At 48.7% G+C, this 20,377-nt stretch overlaps 1 protein-coding gene across 5 annotated transcripts in view; it reads left to right on the plus strand.

The window, feature by feature from the left end:
- SLC1A2 (solute carrier family 1 member 2) overlaps positions 1-20,377 on the plus strand; it is a 141,292-nt gene that overhangs the window by 38,465 nt on the left and 82,450 nt on the right. The window contains exon 1 of one of the 5 annotated variants that reach the window (XM_019470111.2): positions 12,814-12,913. The exons of the other annotated variants lie outside the window; for them this stretch is intronic. Within the exon in view, the coding sequence (XP_019325656.1) occupies positions 12,906-12,913 (8 nt within the window). The 5' untranslated portion in view covers positions 12,814-12,905. Of the gene's footprint in view, positions 1-12,813; positions 12,914-20,377 lie in introns of those variants that run through there. 5 annotated transcript variants of the gene reach the window in all.

The raw sequence follows: 20,377 nt of genomic DNA on the forward strand, positions 1-20,377 counted from the left end.
GCAGGCAGGGTCCCCCGAGTGTCATGCGTGTCCTCATCCAAACAACGTTTCAGAATAATCAGTCCCTGAAGTAATACTGTGCAAAGGCATCAGGTCATTTCCACTTGAGCCTGTGTTTTCGGATCTGGGGACTGTACCCTTTTCTAAATCCATGTGTCGCTTTTCCTTGCAGAGTGTGGAATCCTGAACTGGGGCTGGAATGTGTTTTGGGGACGGGAGGCAGTGGTATTACTGATTATATTTCCAAGTGTGAAGCCGACGGACTGGGCACGGATTGAGGGGCGCTTGCCTGGTTGCATGTGGCTTCATTCTTCTGGCTGAAACCTACCAAGGGAACTTCCAAGTGCTGTGCTCATTTCATTTGCCCTGTGCAGGTGTTTTCGCTTAGAAATGCCCACTTAGTGAAACAGGCTGGGTACCCGGGTTTCTTAAAGGAAAACCCACGTTGGAATAAAAGAAAGGGGTGTATGCAGTTTCCTAGATAGTTAGATCACGTAGGCTTCCAAAATAGATGAGGGAGGCCAAAAACAAAAGAAAACAGGCAAAACAAACAAAACAGACCGACCAGCAAGCAAAAACTACTCTACTTGTTTGGGGTCTAAATGATCTGGATTTGATAAATATGACAGGCAAAATCAATTGGAGAACAGCAAAAGCTTCGTGAATATGCCCGCTCAGGTCCATCTTGGAGGGTTACTTTTCAGGGGTTGCGGAGAGGGGGTTCATGCCTTCTTAGATGATCGATGATTTTTTTTTTCCCCCACTGAGTGAGTTTTGCTTGGGAGCAGGTGAATGCAGAGAGCCTGGGCTTTGCCTATCATGAAGATCTGGGCTTACGTTGTGGTGCGGCCACCTATCCATAAGTTATGTAACCTTTCTGAGCCTCAGCTACCTCATTTGCATGTAGAGTTGGTAATCACTCCCCTTCTGTACTGGTCAAATGGAGCGATGGACGTCGAGCATCTGTTACGTAGTGTGTGTTCTGTGACGTCCATACGGTTCACTCGGCATCCCACTCTGTGAGTTGAAGACAAACCAGAGGGGTGATTGATAGAGCCAGCCCAATTTTGGTTGAAATAAAAAGGTCAACAGAGGAAAAGACGCCTATAGTCTCTCAAGACACAGTTTCCCTGCTGTATTCCATCTATAGGGCTGAATTGCTGTGTGACCTGAGGAAGCGGGTTAACCTCTCTGATCCTCAATTTCCTGATGTGAAATGGGAGTAATAATCACGGTTCCTTCCAACTAGGGCTGTGGAGAGGATTACAGGAGCTAATGTAGGCAGAACATTCGCCTCCTTGCCCCACACATAGTTAGTGGGACCCATGCCTTTGTTTCTTCTTTACCCCTTTGGCTGCCAGCTATCCTGACCCTCATGAAGACACTTGGGGCTCCCTGGCTTGCCAGCTCCTCCCTGCGTGCCAAACCGGCTGCATTTCGGGAAGCTCACCCCTGCCTGCAAAGTAGTTCTTCAACCTCCAAGTGATTCAAGGCTTTTCTGGCCAGCGGCCATCGACGTGTGGGGGTCGAGTGGATTTGTAGAATAGCCACTGAGGATTTGAGTCAGAGGGAAGTACAACAGAGTTACATCTTGAAGCACATGGAAATCATCTGTTCTTCTGAAGCAGACCAGGTTTCTAAGCCTAAGTGCTGCCAGCGTTTTTGTTGTTGTTATTCACAATTTAAAACAGATTTGATGTCAAATCAAGCTGAATACTTATTCACATACATAGGTGGAAACACTATAATTACGAAGATCAACCCATTCGTTTATAAACCGAGAATGTCAGTGGTTTTGATCCTTTGGCCCATTTGTATTTTTAGTTTTTTTTTTTTTTTCAACACCGAGTTAAAAAAAAATCAAATCACTTTAGACTTAAAGAAGAATTGCAGAAATAATACAGAAAGTTCCTGGGTGCCCCTCACTTAGCTTCCTGTAATGGTAACATCTCACATAACTGTAGGACATTGGTTAAAACCAAGCAGTCAACCCCACTCCAGTGTAGACCTTTCAGGTTCCCCCAGTTTTCCCACTAAGGTCCTCTCGCCGTTCTAGGATCCAGTCCAGGATCCCACATGGCATTTCGTTGTCCTGTCTCCTCCCACCTGTGACAGTTTCCTAGGTATTTCCTTGTTTTTCATGACCTTGACACTTTCAAAGAGGACTGATTTGTTATTTTGTAGAATGCCTCTCAATTTGAGATTATCTGATATTTTCTCCAGTCCTACCTTTTTTTTTTTTTTTTTAATTTTTTTTTAACGTTTGTTTATTTTTGAGACAGAGAGAGACAGAGCATGAACGGGGGAGGGTCAGAGAGAGAGGGAGACACAGAATCCGAAACAGGCTCCAGGCTCTGCGCAGTCAGCACAGAGCCCGATGCGGGGCTCGAGCTCACGGACCGCGAGATCATGACCTGAGCCGAAGTCGGACGCTTAACCGACCAAGCCACCCAGGCGCCCCCAGTCCTACCTTTTTAGTTGACTGTTGTACATATGCTTCATTGCCCAGGCTGGGGATCCAGTGACAAATATGGAGGTTCGAAGGCCTAATAAATTAGCGACTTATTTCTGAGACTAGCCTGGCTGGGTGTTATAGACCTAGATCCTGGAGGTTAAGAGTATGGGGACCCGAGTTCCATTACCTGCTTGCTCTGTGACCTTGTGAGTGTCACGTGACCTCTCTGTGCCTTAATGTATTCACCTACAAAGTGAGAATAATATGGAACTGACTTCTTAGGGTATGGGGTGAAGATTAAGTGAGTTGAAGCACAAAGTGCATAGAGCGGTGCCTTGTATGTAGTAATCACTCAGCCTATCTTAGCTGTTACCGCTGCTGTATCCTCCTCACTCCTGTCCCATGAAGTCCAGGTCAGGATGTCACTTCTGAGATATGCACGTGGAGGTGTGGCCCCGACCAGAGTTGATGAGTATGCAGCACAGCGCTGGGGTTTGGGGATACAGTCCTCATGTCCCATCTAGAAAAACCATATCCAGCAGAGGGCTGAATCTCGGCTGCCAGGACCAAGTTCAGTCTCCAGAGCCTCCTGGCTACGTGCTTATTGTATGCAGACCCCTCTTCTGTCCTCTGCTTTTCTTTTCCTTTGGTTCGGCATTCTCCTGCCCACCCCCCCCCCCCGGCACCCTGTGTTCCCTGTGTCCCTCTCAGTTGGTATGAGTTGGTATGAGGCCGTGAGGCATGATGGTTGCACACCCAGCTTCTCCAGAAGGACTGGCTGGGTTTGATTCCCATCCCTAGCACTTAAAAATGTACTTAGATCTCTGTGCTTGATTGATTGGTTGATTGATGGTCTCTAAAAGGAGCTAATGCTAGTAATACCGTTAAGGTGACAGGCTTTATTCTCTGTGAGTCACCACTGTAAATGTGACCCCTGTTGTTTTGTTTAATCCCCATCACAGCAGTGTGGCATAACTATTAGCCCGATCCCATTTTATAGATGAGGAAACCGAGAAACAGAAAGTTTAAATAACTTGCCCAAGATCACAGAGCCAAGATGTGGAGCGGTCGAGATTCAAACCCAACCTGGCTCTGGAGCCCCATGGGGTCTCAGAGGGTTTCTGTGAGGGTTAAATAAGATAATCTATATAAAGCACTTAGCAAAGTGCCTGGCTTAGAGTTAATGCTCAGTAAACTTTAGCTATTATTAATCCCATGATCTGATTTCTGTTTCTGTGGCTTGTGGTTTACATGATTCTGGGATGCAGCTTCTAAGTGTTTGCTCACTGACTCAGCACTCTGCACTTTGGGCAATGGGCACCTTGCTCAGTTCCCAGACCAGAGTACCCCTGCCCATGCTGTGTTGCGTTGGCCCTACAGCCCCCCGCCTAGCAGATGGGGTCACTCCCAGCCCTCCACCTTGATACAGCTCAGCCTGCAGTCCTCCGTCTGTTTCTGATCTGCTCAGTTCCTGGTGCCTTCACTTTTCTTCCACTCCGTTTCACCTTGTACCTCCAACCTTGGCTTTTGCTTCTCTGTCGCTGGTTTCGGGCTTCTTCCCCTAGCCGCAGCCTGGCCTCATGCCTGCCCCGGACCAGCCGCTTCCTGTCCCCGTGCTCGGTCCCTGGGATTTGTCGTGTGGCCCAGTCTGGGGCAGGTCCTCGTGACTGGCATCCCCGCTAGGTCTGCCCGACTCGACAAGGGGCTCACTCCTATTATGGAAGTAGCAGCACTTGGCCATGGGCCTTGAAGTCTGAAAGAAGGCATTCAAGGAGAAAAGAGTGCAGAAGGACAGCTGCAGGAGGGACAAGGCAGGAGGTGGCCAGCATTTTGTTCCCCGGTCCCGGGAAGCCCTTTACCTCCTTCCGTGGCTGGAGGCCCCTCGTGTTCCCCTAGGCTCTGTGCCGGTCACCATCTGTAAGAGGAGGCCTTCCCTATGCCCCAGACACAGCTTAGGTCCCGCGTCGGTGGTTCCTGCTGCTTCTGAAAGTCACAGGCTTGGATCTCTGAGCATGCAGTAAGGCAGGCGGGCATCCTAGGCGGAATCCCCGTGCCCAGCCACACTGCCTGGGCTTTCCTCCCAAACCACCGTGTGCTAAATGAACTCAGGCACGTTGATGAAATCCTCCGTGCCTCAGTTTCTTCGTCTGCATGATGGAGACACTAAGGGCACCTCCCTCACACAGTGGAGCCTGAGACTCTGAGTTTGTGTCTCCCAGGTGATGGTTACCTGAGCGTCTTTCATTTAGCAAGAAGCTGAGCACATGAATGTCACTCGGTGTCCTTCTGAGAGCCGGGCAAAGAATTTAAGGAGGATTAGTGACGCCTCAGGCATCACCACAAATGGCGCTTACCCCACAGACCTTACAGGAGGGCACAGAGTTTTCCTTTGCAAAGATTTTGAGGCATCATTGGCATATTCTCTAATGTGGCGGTGCTAAGAAAAACAAAGCCGCAGGTTCACCTTCCGCCTCTCGGGGCCAGGCAACCTCGCATTGCTTCACAGATGCGGGCTCTAACCCGGTAGCCACTGGCCACCAAGCTCGTATGAGAAGGGCTGGGGAGGGAAGGAGACCGAGCCACTGGTAACTGAGGACCACAGTAGATGCTCGTCCAGGTCAGTAGGAGAGGGGTACGTGTGAATCGTGGCCACGTTGGTGTCATATCCAGGTGGTGAGGGGAGGCCATAGACAGGAGGCAAATGAAATAGTAGGAAGCAAGGAAATGGGACCCCTTGTGGAGGTGTCAGTGGTAAGAGAGGTTTAGTTACTTTGCCAGAGTTGCCCAGTGGCCCTGGGCGCAGCAGGACTCAAGCCTGTATTGGACCGGCTACAGTCTGTGCTGTTAATAACGAAACCGCACTGCGGTCAGGATCCAGGCACGATACAGCTTTATTCCAGGTGTGAGGTTGATGTCCTGATGAAATGAGAGATGATTTCAGGGGGCACAGGGGACAAATGGGGGTGTACCGATGACAGATTAAGTAACATCGCATCGTATGGTGAGACAGTCATTTCCTTTTCGAATTCTTCAGTCTGGTTATGACAAGGTTAAATCAGGTGCTACCGTGTTTTGCTGCTGCCCTGAAACCTTTCAACCTCCCTTGAAAACAGAGAGAGGGCAGGGGCGCCTCTGTGGCTCGGTCAGTTGAGTGTCCAACTCTTGCTTTCAACTTGGTTCATGATCTAGTGGTTCACGGGATCAAGCCCCGTGTTGGGCTCCCGGCTGATGGCGCGGAGCCTGCTTGGGATTGTCTCTGCCCCTCCTCTGCTCTTTCCTTGCCCCTAGCCCCTCATTCTCTCTCTCTCTCATTTTCAAAATAAATCATCTAAAACAACAACAACAGAGGGCAGGCAGCAGAAGCCTCAGCGAGCGGGACCTAGCTGAAAGTCAAGAAAAATGTTTATTGTCACGTTGGTTTGCACACCCCCTTCTATTCATCAGTGGTACTGGTTTTCCATTGACAGTAGTGTAAAAATGCCTCTCAGGGTGCCTGCATTTAGGGACAAAGAATTGGTGAGTGTTAGGCACTATTAAGTAAGTAATAGCAGAGATTGCATTCACTTATGGCAAAAATAGTGATGTTGCCACTGTGGGTGACTCAAGCCTGTGAAACGCTGTGACAGACCGTGAGTAGTTTTCAGCCTGATGCGTAGCACGTGGTGCATATTCAGTAAATGTCAAGGACAGAGGGAGGGGAGAATGCACCTCTCTCTTCCGACCCACGAGAAGGAGAAAGGAAAGGAGCCGTTTGTAACCTGGATGAGATAGTCTTTCCCTTGAGAGTTCGGGTCTGAATTTAGCTTGTTCTCAGGGCTGACGGGTCAAGTAGGGGAGGGAGAAAAACGGCGGCTCCAGATGGCGGAAGGGACTTCCCCCAAGGTCTCCCAGCCAGCGTGGCCAGTGCTTTCATTTATCTTCAGGCCAGGATCCTCATCTTTGGTCTCTTTTCCCCCAAAGAGCCACCGGCCCTGAACTGGTCTGGGTGGTAAAACCCAGGCAGCTCTGGGTCCAGTCTACCAGTGTCTGGGTGCTCACCAATTCCCAGCCCTGCACAAGGCGCCATGAGGGAAAGGGAAGACAATAATCATCTACAAGTTCAAGGAGACAGGGCTAGGCTGTATGATTTTGCCCTTAGACAGATATAATTTGGAAAGTATATAGCTCAGCTTTCCTATAATAGAGTCAGTGAGAAAGGTCCCCTGGAAGCAACAAGCCCTGTATCGGTCAGCTTTCACCAGGTCATGCTTCTGTAACAACAAGCCCCAGAGCTCTGTGGCTTACAGCTACGACGTTTGTTTCTTGTTTCTGTTACATCTGGTTGCAGGACACCGGTACTATCTTCCATGGGGGACCCGAGCTAAAGAAACAGCCCCCACCGGGGCCATGCCTCTCTCGTAGCAGAGAGAGGAAAAGGGCAATGACAGAACTATGTGAAGGTTCCCGATGCTTCTTCCGGGAGGGATCCTATGCTGCTTCTATTCTGTGTTGGTCTGGGTTCCTAGGAGAAGGTTCTAGGTCAAGGATTCCAACACGAGTAGCGTATTTAGGAGGTGCACGAAACACCTGGTAGGTGGGTGGGGAAAGTGGAGGGCAGCCAAGAGAGGGGGAGTTATCGAGTCTGCCAGCAATGTAGGCAACTCCCACTTAATCCTGTGGGGAAATTCTCAGAGACGGAACAAGCTACATACTCAGAGTTGTCCTCTTGAGGAACAAGGGAGCTGGTGTATCCACACATTCAAAACTGCCCGGGAGTGGCTGAGGGCTACTCCCGGGGGGTTGAGTTCCCCAGCCCTTCTGGCCTGCGTGGGGGCAGAGTCACCTCCCCACTTCTGAGAAAGCCCTCAGTCAAAGAGACGCAGACACTGGCAGGCGGAAGGTGGCTGGAGTGCACTATACTGAGAAAGCAAGGAAGGTGGGCGAGGCACCCAGAGCATCCGGAACAGGACCTCATGCTATCGGCCAAAGGCAGCCGTGAGGCACGGCATGTCTTTAGGGATAGGAGAGGTATACTCTTCCTGCAGAGGTGCTGCAAATATTTGGGGACCAAAACACACGTTGCTGCGGGTCCTGAGCCCTGAGTATGAAAGCAGTAAACTCTTTGGTCAGCCTTGTGGGTGTGGCTTAACAGAGCTACCGGGTAGACCAGGGGCTCGACCTCAGCCCCATTGACATCTTGGGCTGGATAATTCTTTGCCAGGGAGGGGCTGTCCCTGTGCATCGTTGGGCATTTAGCAGCGTGGTGGCCTGTACCCACGAGCGGGTGGGTGGCCTGTTCCCACAATTCCCTGTGGGAATTGCTAATTCCCAACGAATTGAAATAAATTGTAGGTGCCTGGTCTAATGGAGGTTGCCCCCCGTCTAATGGAGGACTCTGTGTTGGAAATACGTAAAGGAAACAGAAATAGTTTAGGAGTGGGAAGCATCCATTGTGTTGAGGGCTGGGGATGGTCAAGAGAGACTGTATAGAGGCAGAGATAGCTGGGTAAGGTTTTGAAGGATGAAGAGGAGTCTTCCAGAGAAGTGATCCCCACCCCCAGAGGTTAGCTAGAGGCTTTGATGATTGTAGTGAATGCTATAATAGCTAACTGGAGATGCTGACCACAGGGCCTTCTCACAGTCAGAAAGACCGGATTTCAGGACTGTAGTTAAACCAGCTTTAACCATGTGCTCAATCATGTATAAGGAGCAGTTCCAAGAGCTTGGGGGCTCTCTTAGAGGAGGTGCCCGAATGGCACATATACGGCTTCCCCTCAGAGGGACCAGAAATGCCTTTGCTCTGTTATTTTGGTCAAGAAAGAAGTCCAATTATTACTACAGTCTCCCTCCGTTTCATTTCCTGTCCCGGCCATTGTGACGTTCGTAGCATAGCATTGCGCAAAGAAAACTGGCTATGCCTTCATCATTTCACCTCTTTACCTCCGTTTTTATACCAGTTAAATGGGGACCATCAGGTTCTCTCTCTTGCCAGCCTCACAGTCTGACACTAACCAGGCAATGAAATTACATAGCATCACTCATGAGTTCAGATGGATCTGGTTTCAATCCTGCTCTGCCGTCCACCGGGTCTGGACTTCTCTGACTCCATTTTCTCAGTTTCCCATCTGTAAAATGGGCATCATACCCACCGTATGGGATTGTCTGGAGGAGTAACCTGTGCTCTGTCTACAAGCTCTCAGCCCTGCCCCTGGCAATAAGAATAAATGATAGTCATTACCATAAATATTATAAAATAGATTTAATTTGCATGATAGCTAACTTGTATTGAGTGCGTGTTATGCCTCAGGCACCATTGGACATAGGGGCCTGAATGTATTAGCCCACAGGTACAACAGCTATTGTGATTAGCTCCATTTTACCTATAAAGAAACTGAGGCACAGAGTGATTATGCAGTCAGTGAGTGGTACTCAAATGCCAGCAGACTGTCCGAACAAGTAATTGCCTCGCTGAATTGTTTTGTGCTTAACATTTCCCCATAACTTTTTGAAAAGAAATCAAGGGCTTAGCTATAGGGTTCCTCTTACCAGATTATTAGAGCCAGTGTAGCCACCACTGGGTAAATGAACTTTTCTCCCTGTTGGCCGAAGGTCCTTAACACATTTACAGAATATTAATAAGAAGATGGTGAGCAGAGATTTATTTTTAACCACAGTATCTGAATTTGCTTCTCAGCCCGAGTCTACTTGGGTGAATGATGAATCGCCCCAAACTGACCCCTTCCAGAAGTCTGTGAGAGCGACACAAAGGGGAACTTTCAGCTGCTTAACTGCCCGCCCCACCCCCCCCCCCCCAGGCAGCTCCCACCGGTGTCCCCCCCCACCCCTCCCCGGGCTATTGAAAGGAAATGCTGAGACGTTGTTTGTCAGCCTCCTGGACACCAGCTCCAGAACAGCAGGGGGTTGTCTCCTCTCCCTTTGGATCAGGGACACATATGGTGTTCTTGGTGTTGGAGGGAGCAGAACCTCTGCCAAGAGCTGCTTTGAAATCCAGCCTCCGTGTACAGAGTGGCAGCGATGGTAACCAGCGCAGTGCCCCAGTGTCTCGGGGACACTCCATCTGCCCGTGCCCTGTCGCTCGCTAAGCTCTCATGCCCGAGAGCCTCTCTTTGCAGGAAGAGCAAATAGAACTCAGAACTCGGGGAGGGTGTGGACGAGCCACCTGCTGCGTGCAGGTCTGCATCTGGGTCCCATCCTAGGGGCTCCCCGGAGGAGGAGTCAGGGAAGGAAAGGTGCCGACGCTCCTCGGGTTCGAGCCACTTTTCTGCGTGCGGTCACCATGCCTGGCGTTTCTCCCGTCTCCGGCTCAGGCCCTGGTGCCAGTCCTTGCCGGCCACATGTCTTGGGACAACTTGTTTTCCCTCTCCCTGCCTCGTCTGGAAGGTGGAGATAATAATTCCATGCAGAGGGTTGCTGGAAGCTTTCAGCCCAAAGCCCCTGGCTCGCAGAGTACCCTGAGTGTTAGTTCTTCTGTCGGTCGCTTTGAGCTTTGAGATGGACCCTGGGGGAGCTGGCATCCTAAGGCCCCACCGCTGGGAGGGATCTTTAGGCACCCTCTGGTTCTGATTCCCGAACAGTATTTGAAACTCTCTGATGAGCCCCTATTTTACAAATAACAAAAACTCTTGGCAGCCCAGAAAAAGAGGCTTCTGTAGGCAGCTTTGCTCTCATTAGCTGTGTCCTGGGCTCCAGCTGGGCCCCCTTCCTCGCTGCCAGGGCTCAGCCTGCTGCCTGCCTCCCCCTTGGCCGTCCACGGGTCTCCGGCAACCTCAGAACATCCTGAGGCAGAATGGGAGCGCTGCTCGGGCTGTGCACGACTAATTGATCAGCCGGTTGTCTTTCTCTTCACGACGCCCCAAAGACGGTTGTGCCCTCTCCATGCCTCACCCGTGCCCACCCCTGCCTTCTCCGCTTCTCCTCCTTCCTCACACGTTCATGCCCCTACAGACATCGTAAACCCCTCCAGGGAGAGGCAGGGTAATACAGCGGTCATGGGTGCTGGCTCAGGATCCGACTTTGAGGGTTTGAATCCCAGCTCTGCCAGTGAACTGCTGTGCGAACGTGGGCAAGTTACCCAGCCTCTCTGTGTCTTCTGGCCTTAGAGATGGGAATAACAGTAGTGCCTACCCCTTGGGGTTGTTGAAGGAGTTAGACAAGGCCAACACATGCATAGCCCTTCAAGTGGGCCCAGAACATAGTGAGTCTTCCATGAAGGCTAGCTGTGATAAATGTCCCCAAGAGAGGATTAGATGTGGCAACTAAAAGGACTTCAGTAGTAGTCAAGCTCCCGAGGAGAGCTGAGACCTTGCTATGGATATGCCACGGATTGTACTGGCAACTCTCAATAGCAAAGCTGTTCAAAGGACATTGAGGGCTCCTAAAGGCAGTGACTGTTTTGCCCAAGAAATATCTGTGGAATGAATCAATAAATAATAATTAATCATAAATAATAATGATGATAATAATAATAGTTACTGTGTGTTGCATGCTGTTGCATGTACGTTGACTGATTTAATTTTCAATTTTTGTAACAATCCTATGAGATATTATCATTACTATTATTTAAAAAAATTTTTTTAATGTTTATTTTTATTTTTGACAGAGACAGAGAGAGCATGAGCGGGGGAGGGGCAGGGAGACAGGGAGACACACAATCCAAAGCAGGCTCCAGGCTCTGAGCTGTCAGCACAGAGCCCGATGTGGGGCCCGAACTCACGAACTGTGAGATCATGACCTGAGCCGAAGTCAGACGCTCAACCAACTGAGACACCCAGGTGCCCCTGGTTACTATTATTGTGCCTCTTGACGAACGGGATATTTGAGGCCCCGAGTTGTTAAGTAATCTACCCAGAATCACACATGAGTGCTGGAAGTGGGCTTAAAATCTCAGGTGGAGCTCCCAAGATGGCCTCTGCTTGCTGCATACTTATCTATGGCGGTGATTAGGAACCAAATAGAATATCAGTCCTTTTCCAGATGCAGTCGTGCTTGCGAAAATTTCAGATTGGGATCGAAATGGCCCCGAACTGGGCCATAAAGAGCTTGTGAAAGAGCCACGGATGTGGGGAAGGCTGTACGTAGTGGATCAGGACTTCAGGATGCGGGGCTCCTGCAAAGGCCCAGTTATGGGGGGCTCCATGTCCGATTATCTGCAAAGCACATGGAGGTCTCCTGTCTGGCGTGGGTGATGGGCCAGCTAGCCCCCTGGTCCCTTCCCCACCTGCCATCCATCCCAGTTGAGAACTGAGGTTCCATTCTCTATACTAAACTGCAGCCAGAGTACTAATTCAAGGCTGCCTGCCTCCTACTAAATCTTTTGACTGAAAGCCTTTACTATTTCTCTACAAAAATAAGTCCAACTTACAGCATTGGTTCGGGGCTCTCTCGGTGTTTATATAGCAGATCACTGCTTCCCAGAGTGTGTTCCTTGGACCACCGAATCTATGCCACGTCTATAGTTTTTATAGAAGAAAAATAAAACACACAAAAAGTAAAGCGTGTTCTGGGCTCCAGGGACTTTGCGTAAGGCTTGGTCGAAAACGTTTCTTTCCTACTGAACTTCTCAAAGCCTTGATACACCAACAGACTTTGTGAGTCTTCAAGGATGAGCAGCTCTTTCCAATCTTATTTGACCCCTTAACCTTTATGTCAAGGGACACTTGGGGGGATTAGTGTCCTGAGGGACACATTCTGAGAATTGGCGCTCTAGTCCATGGATGCCGTTGAAGGTGACTTGGGGACTGGTGTTCACATCTATCTGAAAACAATAAGTTGACCTTTGATTTTACATTTCCTTAGAAAACAAAACAGAGTCCATGAATAAATTAAGCTAAAGAACATGTAGAATTTAAGTACAGAGAAAGGACTGGAAGCCTGGAACATCTCTGGGCCTTAAAAGGAGTGGGCTCCTTTCTCCTTTCATTTACACTGGCAGTTAGAAGTTAAAGACACAGTACTTTGATGAGTCTGGATTAAACGTCAGGGAGCGAGGCTACAGGGGTGAAGTGGTTAATGACCACGGATGGCTGCAAGGCCGGATGAGGGAGGAAGGGGGTAAGTGCGGAGGGAGAATCATCTGGGCTCGGGGCCCTCCTGGCGATCTGCTGGGAGAGCCACATGGAAATTGCCCAAACCTGGCGAGGAACAGCTGTAGTTCTTGCTTAAGGAGAGGAAAGGGACATCAAAGGGCTAAGATGATCCTGAGAGGTCTTTCACTTGCATAATTACACAACATTCAAACAAACACTTAGCGACCTTGAGCTCTCCAGCCAAATGACGGCGGTCAATAGGACAGCTCTCCAGCCAAATGATGGCGGTCAATAGGACATCAGAACGCTGGTTAGGTAAACTTTAAAGCACCCGACAGATTTTCCTCTGAGGTACAGCAGGACCGTGATGGAAGAGAGAGCTCACTGCAGTGCTAGGTGGCCAGTGCGTTCCTGGAGACGAGAAGATGGTCAGGTCAGAAACCTTGGGTAGGGTGGGGGTGGACAGTGAGAGGGGATGAGAAGGAGCTAATCACTATATTCCTGGAGAAAAAGGAGAAATGGAAAGGTGGAACAACAGGTTATTATAAAATACTTATTAGAGCCTCCTTTGGTATGGAACTTGGCAAAGAGACTTGCTTTTCCCACGGGCTGAAGTAATGTGAGCTTCCTCCTGTGAACTAGGTTCTCTCTAGACATGTAGTTTCAGAGAAAGGAGGAGTAAAAATTGGGAAGTGTAATCTGCTCATCAGAGAAATCATTGGCTCTGAAATAACTCAGGATGGTGAATAAAATGTGCAGGTCCTGGAACCCTAGGCACATGGCATGCTTCTCGATGAATAGATGTGGAATGACTCAGTGAATGAATAAATGATATTTGTATCTTTCCATATAGGACCCCCCCCCCCTTTTAAATGCTGGTTTAAATGACCCATTGATAAGATGGTTAGTCATGAGCTGGCAAAGTTGTATCTTTTACCAAAATCATCATCTGTGATTGCATCTTGAAGAACTTAAGCACCCAAAAGGAGACATCATACTTATTGGCTTTGTCTTCTGCATTCAACCTCAGACTCTTTCTAGAGGTTCTCACGTTCCTGTCTTCAGCAATCACTGCTGAAGAAATTGGTCCAGATAAAAATCCATGAATCCCAGCTCCGCCATTTACGTGTTGTGTGAAACTATTTCCATTTGCAAGTTATGGAATAATGTGAGGGACTTCATTAAGTTTGCCTTGTCAACCAGTTAATCCTGCTGCAAAAGCTCTTGGGTCCACATATTCAAAGGCAAAAGTGTAAGTGATACGGTGCTGTTACCTGTACTTGGTGTGGTGGGAAAGCCAGCAGGCTTGGTTTCCGTGGTGGAAAGACACTTTCTGATATTGCTAAGCGCGTAAGGTATTTTGTTCAACGTTCTACCCCGCGATCCTTTTAAGTGTTTCTTCTTGCAACACAGAGTGTAGGTGTTACAAAGACCACCAGATACATTTGCTGTTTCTCCCTTTCAAGTTATTGCTTTTTTTTTTCCCTCCAGAAGTGGAAAGAAAATGGCTGATGATCATTCAGCCCTTTGATGCCTATCTATCGAATGTTCACTAGATTTGGGGAACAGGTTTTGTGTTTATCAGAATTGGGACCATATTCAAACATCCTATCCTTTGAAGTGTTGATTTCTGTTTTCAGAAGCCCCAAAAAGATGATTTTAAAAAGTAGTAAGTCCAATGAAGTAGACGCTGCTGACAGCAGTCATTCGGGAAATCACAAAGTGTGGGAAAGTTAGATTTTGAGGGAGGGCTTTCTACATGTGCTTGGCACTGTGGCTGATCCGAAGCTGTGAAAACCCAATGCTTTTCCTTTGTTACAATAGCATAAATGACTTAGCCTGTTCACATTTTGGCCCATTTCTCCTCACTGTTTAAAACGACTTCCTTGAAGTTCATTTGTTTATAGTTTTTTTTACAGGCTGCTCATATTACGATTATGAAAGTTCTATATGCTCATGGCAGAGAATTGCTAAAATATTTAAAAGGATAAATAAGGGGGAAAATGTCAGTCTGTGAACCAGAGGTCGTCACTCTTGCAATGTGTCTCCTTGTGGTCATAATCTACGACCATATGTATTAGAGATCATGCTGTATTCCTTTCCTCTTATATCTGCTTCTGATGCTGCCAATCCCTCCTTTGTTAAAGAAAAGGGAACTTAAAATTCTTTTCCTATGAGTTCTTATTCTAAACTCCCTTCTTAGGTCCACTATGACACGGTGCGGGCCATGTGTGGGGCCTGCTTTATGCCCAGCTTCATAGAAAGGCACTAGGTTGCCATGTGGGAATATGGGTAAGAAATTACGTCTCTTGATATCTCTGTTCTACTTTACCACTGCTGTGGCATCATTTGCTTAACCTTTGCCATGACTGAACTGGGTTGTTTCCGATTTCTGTATTTTATAAGGAGTGCTACAATTGGCCATCTGTGTCTGAATTGCATTTATTTTTTCTGGGAGATTGTTCCATGTACCATATTCCCAAGATCGGATTACGAGGTCTGTGAATATAAAGGTTTATAATATTTGTTACCTGTTTCCAGAATTACTAAATCCAAATTAATACAGCCACTCATGCCCGCCCTTTTTGGTGGTGGTGTTTACCAAGGACTATTGAAAGGAACTTGTGATCATCTGAGATGAGAATCTGTCATTTTTCTTCGAGCTTTATGTTCGAGACTCAGATTTACTCATGAAGCACAAAACCATTGAGATTCTTATTGTGTTCCTAACTGGAGATTTAACATTGGGGGGCAAAAAAAGGCCCAATCCTGCCCTCTCTGGGGGTGCAGTCTAGTGGGGGAAGGTGGACATTGATCTATGACACAGATCAATAGGGGAATTAGACTTGGTCTAGATAGGTCAGGGAGGCTTCCTGGAGGAAGCAATGTTTGAGCTAAGATCAGAACAAGCAGGAGACTATGAGGGAGGAAGAAGGTGGGACACAGCCTCTGTGCATTTGCAGGAACAAGTGGGGTGGCAAGCCTCTGCTAAAGAGAGAGGTCCGGGCGGCTTCATCTGCTCCCACCAGAAGGTTTTCTTTCTTTCTTTCTTTCTTTCTTTCTTTCTTTCTTTCTTTCTTTCTTTCTTTCTTTCAAGTTTATTTATTTATTTTGAGAGAGAGGGAAAAAGCACAGGTCGGGGAGGGCAGAGAGAGAGGGAGAGAGAGAGAATCCCAAGCAGGCTCTGCATTGTCAGCACAGAGCCCAATGCGGGGCTCGAACCCACGAACTATGAGATCATGACCTGAGCCGAAGCCAGACGCTTAACCAACTGAGCCACCCAGGTGCCCTTTCCACCAGAAGGTTCTCGGACAGCTGCTTTTACTCCATTCTAAATCACCCTTGGTTGTAAGCTGTACAAACAATTTAATAATAGTTTTTTTTTTAAGTAAAAAGAGAAACACCATGTATCCCAATTACAGAAATTTTAAAACGTTTTTTAAAAAAAATGTATATATATATATCTTCGAACCAAGGAAACAAAGTATCTAAATTCGAGTGTCAGTCCGGACATTTCACAAATTCTCCAGCTCAGCCAATGATCCTGTTGTCCTTTGTGGTTTAAGTGAAACCACCTGAAAGCCCCATCTCCCATGCAGGGGGCCTGGGAGAGTCTCTTCCCATTCCGGGGATGCCTGGAAGCGAACGTTTCTCTAAGGCACCTCCATTCGGAGGGAGAATATTCTCCACAACATCACGCACTGCTCAGGCTGCTCTCCACCCCCCTCCCTTGCTCCCGGGCAGCTGTTTTGATCCCCTGCTTCCCTAAGTTCCATGGCCTAAAGACGGCAGATGCTGCAGGCGTAGCTGACTTTACTGAAGGTCTGAGCCTCAAGGGAGGTGGCGGTGTGTGTGTGTGTGTGTGTGTGTGTGTGTGTACCGCAGAACAAGATAGCAAGCTGAGTGCAGTGGAGCCTTGGGCATTTCTGTACCGCCGAGTTTCTTCAAGATGGGCTCAGAGTTTCAAAACCCAGCTCTGCCACTTGCTATATCACTGTGGACAGCTCACTTGACTTTTGGTGCCTCAATTTCTTCCCCCGTCGAACGGAGATGAGAGTAGTACCTACCTGATGGGGTTGTGGAGGGTCTAGAGGACAGCGCTTGCTTGGAAGGATACCCGCAGTAAGTGCTTTGTAAATGTGAGCTATCATTACCATCGACATTATTATTACTGCTATTATTAGTGCTATTAGTATTATTGAAGTTCCCTTGGCCACTCCTCCCGGCTGGGATAGTCTTCATTGGCCACGGTTTCCTTCCATGGCCTCCCCTCTGTACTGATAGGGCCTCTTGCTCTCTGCTCCAAAGCTTCCCTTCCTTCCTCTGCCACCCCCAAATTCCCATTTGTTTCTCCTGCAGTGCACTTTACCCACCACATTAGCTTACCCCCAACCATCTCACCTAATCCATGTAGTGAAACGTGCCCACTAAAGTGCATTACAAAACAAGGGCTCCCTCTGTTCAGTCCTGCACGTGCTGAGACATTTTAAGAGCCCTAGCTTGGGGTGACAGTACTGTGGGGGCGGGGGGGGAGAGATATCGTACCCATCCTTTGCAGAAACCCAGCTGGTTCCTCGGGAGGCAGTACCGGAGTGGCTTCTAGAAAGTCAGGCTTGGCAACCGGTCAGGATGAAAATGCCTCCTCTCTGTGACCTCTGAGGCTCGGCCAAGGCAGGAGTGGATAAAGAGCTAACCTGTCCCGCCTGCCAGCCAAAAATAGGCTGACTGCGTCACAGGGCTTTCGGTAATTAAACCTTCCCTCTGCAGAAGGCACTGGAAGGACTGGAAAGGCGCCATGGACGGGTTAAGGTAATTCGCTCCCCATGCTGACATGCTCTCAGTATCAGAGGCAGGCTTGAAACCCGAGTCGTGTTAGACAGAGGTGTAAATGCATGACCAGGGCACGATGTGTGAGCTGCAAGGTGAGGGAGCATGTGCCAATGACGTGACTTACAGACGAAGTAGTTCTTTGTCTTTACTCTGAGTCACGTAGACTGTGTTTTTGGAGGCAGGAGGGGGAGGCGATCAATTTATTTTTAACTTTTTTGGTTTCTTATTATCAAGGTGAAACATGTTTGCTATAGAAAGTTTGAACATAAAGGAGAGAATCAATAAGGAAATAAAAAACCATCCATCATCCTACCGTTACAGACAGCCACTGGGAACCTCTTGTTTTTGTTTTTGTTTTTCATCTTGATGATACAGTGTACAATTTTTCCAAGATGGTACCATTTTCGTGAAGTTTCTGTCTTGGTTTTTAAAGGTACCCTCAAAAGGCTCACAGTGATGTTGTGTCTCATGAGGTCGCTAAATACTACTTGGAAATCAGACTGTTTTTAGCTTCCTAACTTCGTGGCCAGGGCCAAGGGGGGGCCAGATGACAGACACACGTGTCTACAGTGGTAGAAGAACGTGCTGGTCTGGAGTGTTCACGGTCCCAACAGGAACTGACGTGCCTGCCCTCTGTGAGAGTGGAGATGTGCCCGTCACTCAGGCAGGTGGAGAAGGGATGTGAAGCGTTACACAGTGAGTAGAGCCTGCCCCCCCCCCCCCCCCCCCCAGGAAAGCGTTTCTGGTTTGGATTCTGTCTCTGCCACTAACCAGTTGCCTGACTTTGATTGACCTACCCCGCCCTCTAAACCTCAGTGTCCCCATCCATCGAGTCGAACTAATGATAACACCTATTTCATTAGGTTACTGACAGTGCCTACCTCGGAGTAAGGACTCAGTGTTAGTGGTCATTGGTATATTATTATGATTAACTTCTCCAATGGAGACCAGATCATGATTCCGTTACATGGGAGCTGTGGGTAGATGGGTTCACGCGGTAAAGAAGATCTCTAAAAGGAAATAAAAATGTTGGCAGGCTTCAGTACGTTTTCCCAGAGAGGTGGTAAGTTCAAGATTTAGGGTAGTCGAAAGAATGGAATCTTAAGGCTCTTTCCATTACATACCTCCAATGCCTGGTGGCAGGTCACTTGCCCCAAGGTTCGGACCAGGCCAGAGACAGACTCCAACCCCAGCCAGGCATCTTCCCAATCAGGCTTGACAGGGCAACTAAGAGTATTGGAATAAATCATCAAAAGATTTGCTGCTTCAGCCAAGCTCTTTAGAGTTGTAAATCAAAAGGCTGGGAAAACATTTTATCTCCGTGTGCATTTTTGGAAGGATCTCCAGGCACCTGGGGTCCAAGCCTGACTCAGGTCGGGAGCTGGGAAGCAGCTGAGGCGGTTTTTTGGAGACCCTGGGCGACTTGCATTCTTTCTTTACTCTCTCTCTTAATCTGGGGGAGAACACCTGTATCTTTTGGGTTGGGAGGATTGAGAGAGATTAAGTCTGTGATGTGCCTAGCACCATGCCGTATTCACTGTCTGCTCGATAAATGGGGATCCTATCATCCACCCCCCACCCAATCCTGCAAGATAAGAACAAGGTAGAAGAAGACAGTCTCGTGGTTGTTTCATCTATAAATAAGGAACTGGAATGAGAAGGGCTCATGGGAGTTAAAGCCCTGCTCAGTCTCTGGAGATGTCCTCTTCTCTTTTGATTCAGTGCGCATTTCTAAAAGCCAGGACTGAGTTTCTAGTATTTCCTGGAACATCGTGGCAGATAGCTCTTGCCTGTGCCGGGCACTGTACTGAACCCTTCACCATACCGGTCTTATTCAGGGTTTCCTAGAGGACAAAAACGGAGGCTGAGAGACATTAGGAAACTCACCCCAAGTTTCTTAGCTGGTAAGTTGGTAGAGCTGGGATTTGAACCCGTGTTGTGACCATCCCAGGTATGTGAATCTCTAACTGCACAGGACTTCCGCCCCTGCTGGCAAAGATAAGCGCAAAACAGACTAGAATGTCCTTTTCCGCTGCTAAACTGTAAGCCCCCTGAGCCCACGAGCTGTGTGCTACCCCCTCCGCACCCTCCCAGGTATGCAGCAGACAGGAAATTGTGGGTGAATGTACTGGAAATCCAAGCATCTGGGTTAGGCCTCCTTTAAAATGCAGATATCCTATGAGGAGTAAGCACATTTGAGACTTTCTTTGCTATGCAGAGATGAGCCTTTCCGCGGGTCGCTGGGTGGCTGTCTGGAGGGAAGGGCGCTGGAAATCTAGAAGGGAGGGGCCTTTCTTCTCTTCATTTTCCCCCAAAAGGAAGGGAGGGAGAAGAGCTGACATGAGGAGGACACATCCACAGGCTTCACAAGAACGAGCCACGCAAACACCTGATTTCCGGGCCCCGGGCGCTTGCCAGATGAGGTTTGGAGGTGTGTAGGCCACACAACGAACCCACGTTGCTAAGGACTCACGGACAGTTACGGCTTCCTCCATCGTTTCCTCTTATTTCTTGTTCCTGGTGGCCTGTGGGATTCCCTTGGATTCCCTGGGCACTTTTGATTCCTCCCTGATTCTCCCTTCTCATGTGGCCTTGGCTTTAATCTTTGTTTTCATCTGGATGGCCCATCCCTTAGTCCAGGCCTCGTACGGGGCTGCCCGGGCTCCTGCGGCACCCTCCGGTTCACGTGCCTGGTTCTCACCTCGCTCCCGGCACCTCCCAGCCTCACCTCCCACGTGCAGCCCGCCTGTTTCTCAACTTCGCCTTTCCCTTCCCGCCTCTGAGCCACGTTCTCCATTTCCTCTGCCTGCTGCATCCGCTCCCTTTCTCTCTCGCCGTTAAAAGTCGGCCTGGAGTCTTCCAGACTGAACACACACGCTTCTCCTTTGTGACTCTGTCCCCAGCTTTTCTGTCAATCTCTTTGTCTTCCTAACTCCGGGAGCAGAGATGTGTGTCTATACTGGCGTTTTCTGGCAATCGTGTATTTCCTTGCTTACCTCCTGGACCATAACTTCCCACCTGTTTGCTTTCCTCCCCATCCAGTTCGGGAGTTCTTTAAATGAAATGT

Source organism: Panthera pardus, unplaced genomic scaffold (genome assembly GCF_024362965.1).
Source record: "Panthera pardus isolate Hobbes unplaced genomic scaffold, ASM2436296v1 HiC_scaffold_12, whole genome shotgun sequence".
In the NCBI taxonomy this organism is placed as follows: Eukaryota; Metazoa; Chordata; class Mammalia; order Carnivora; family Felidae; genus Panthera; species Panthera pardus.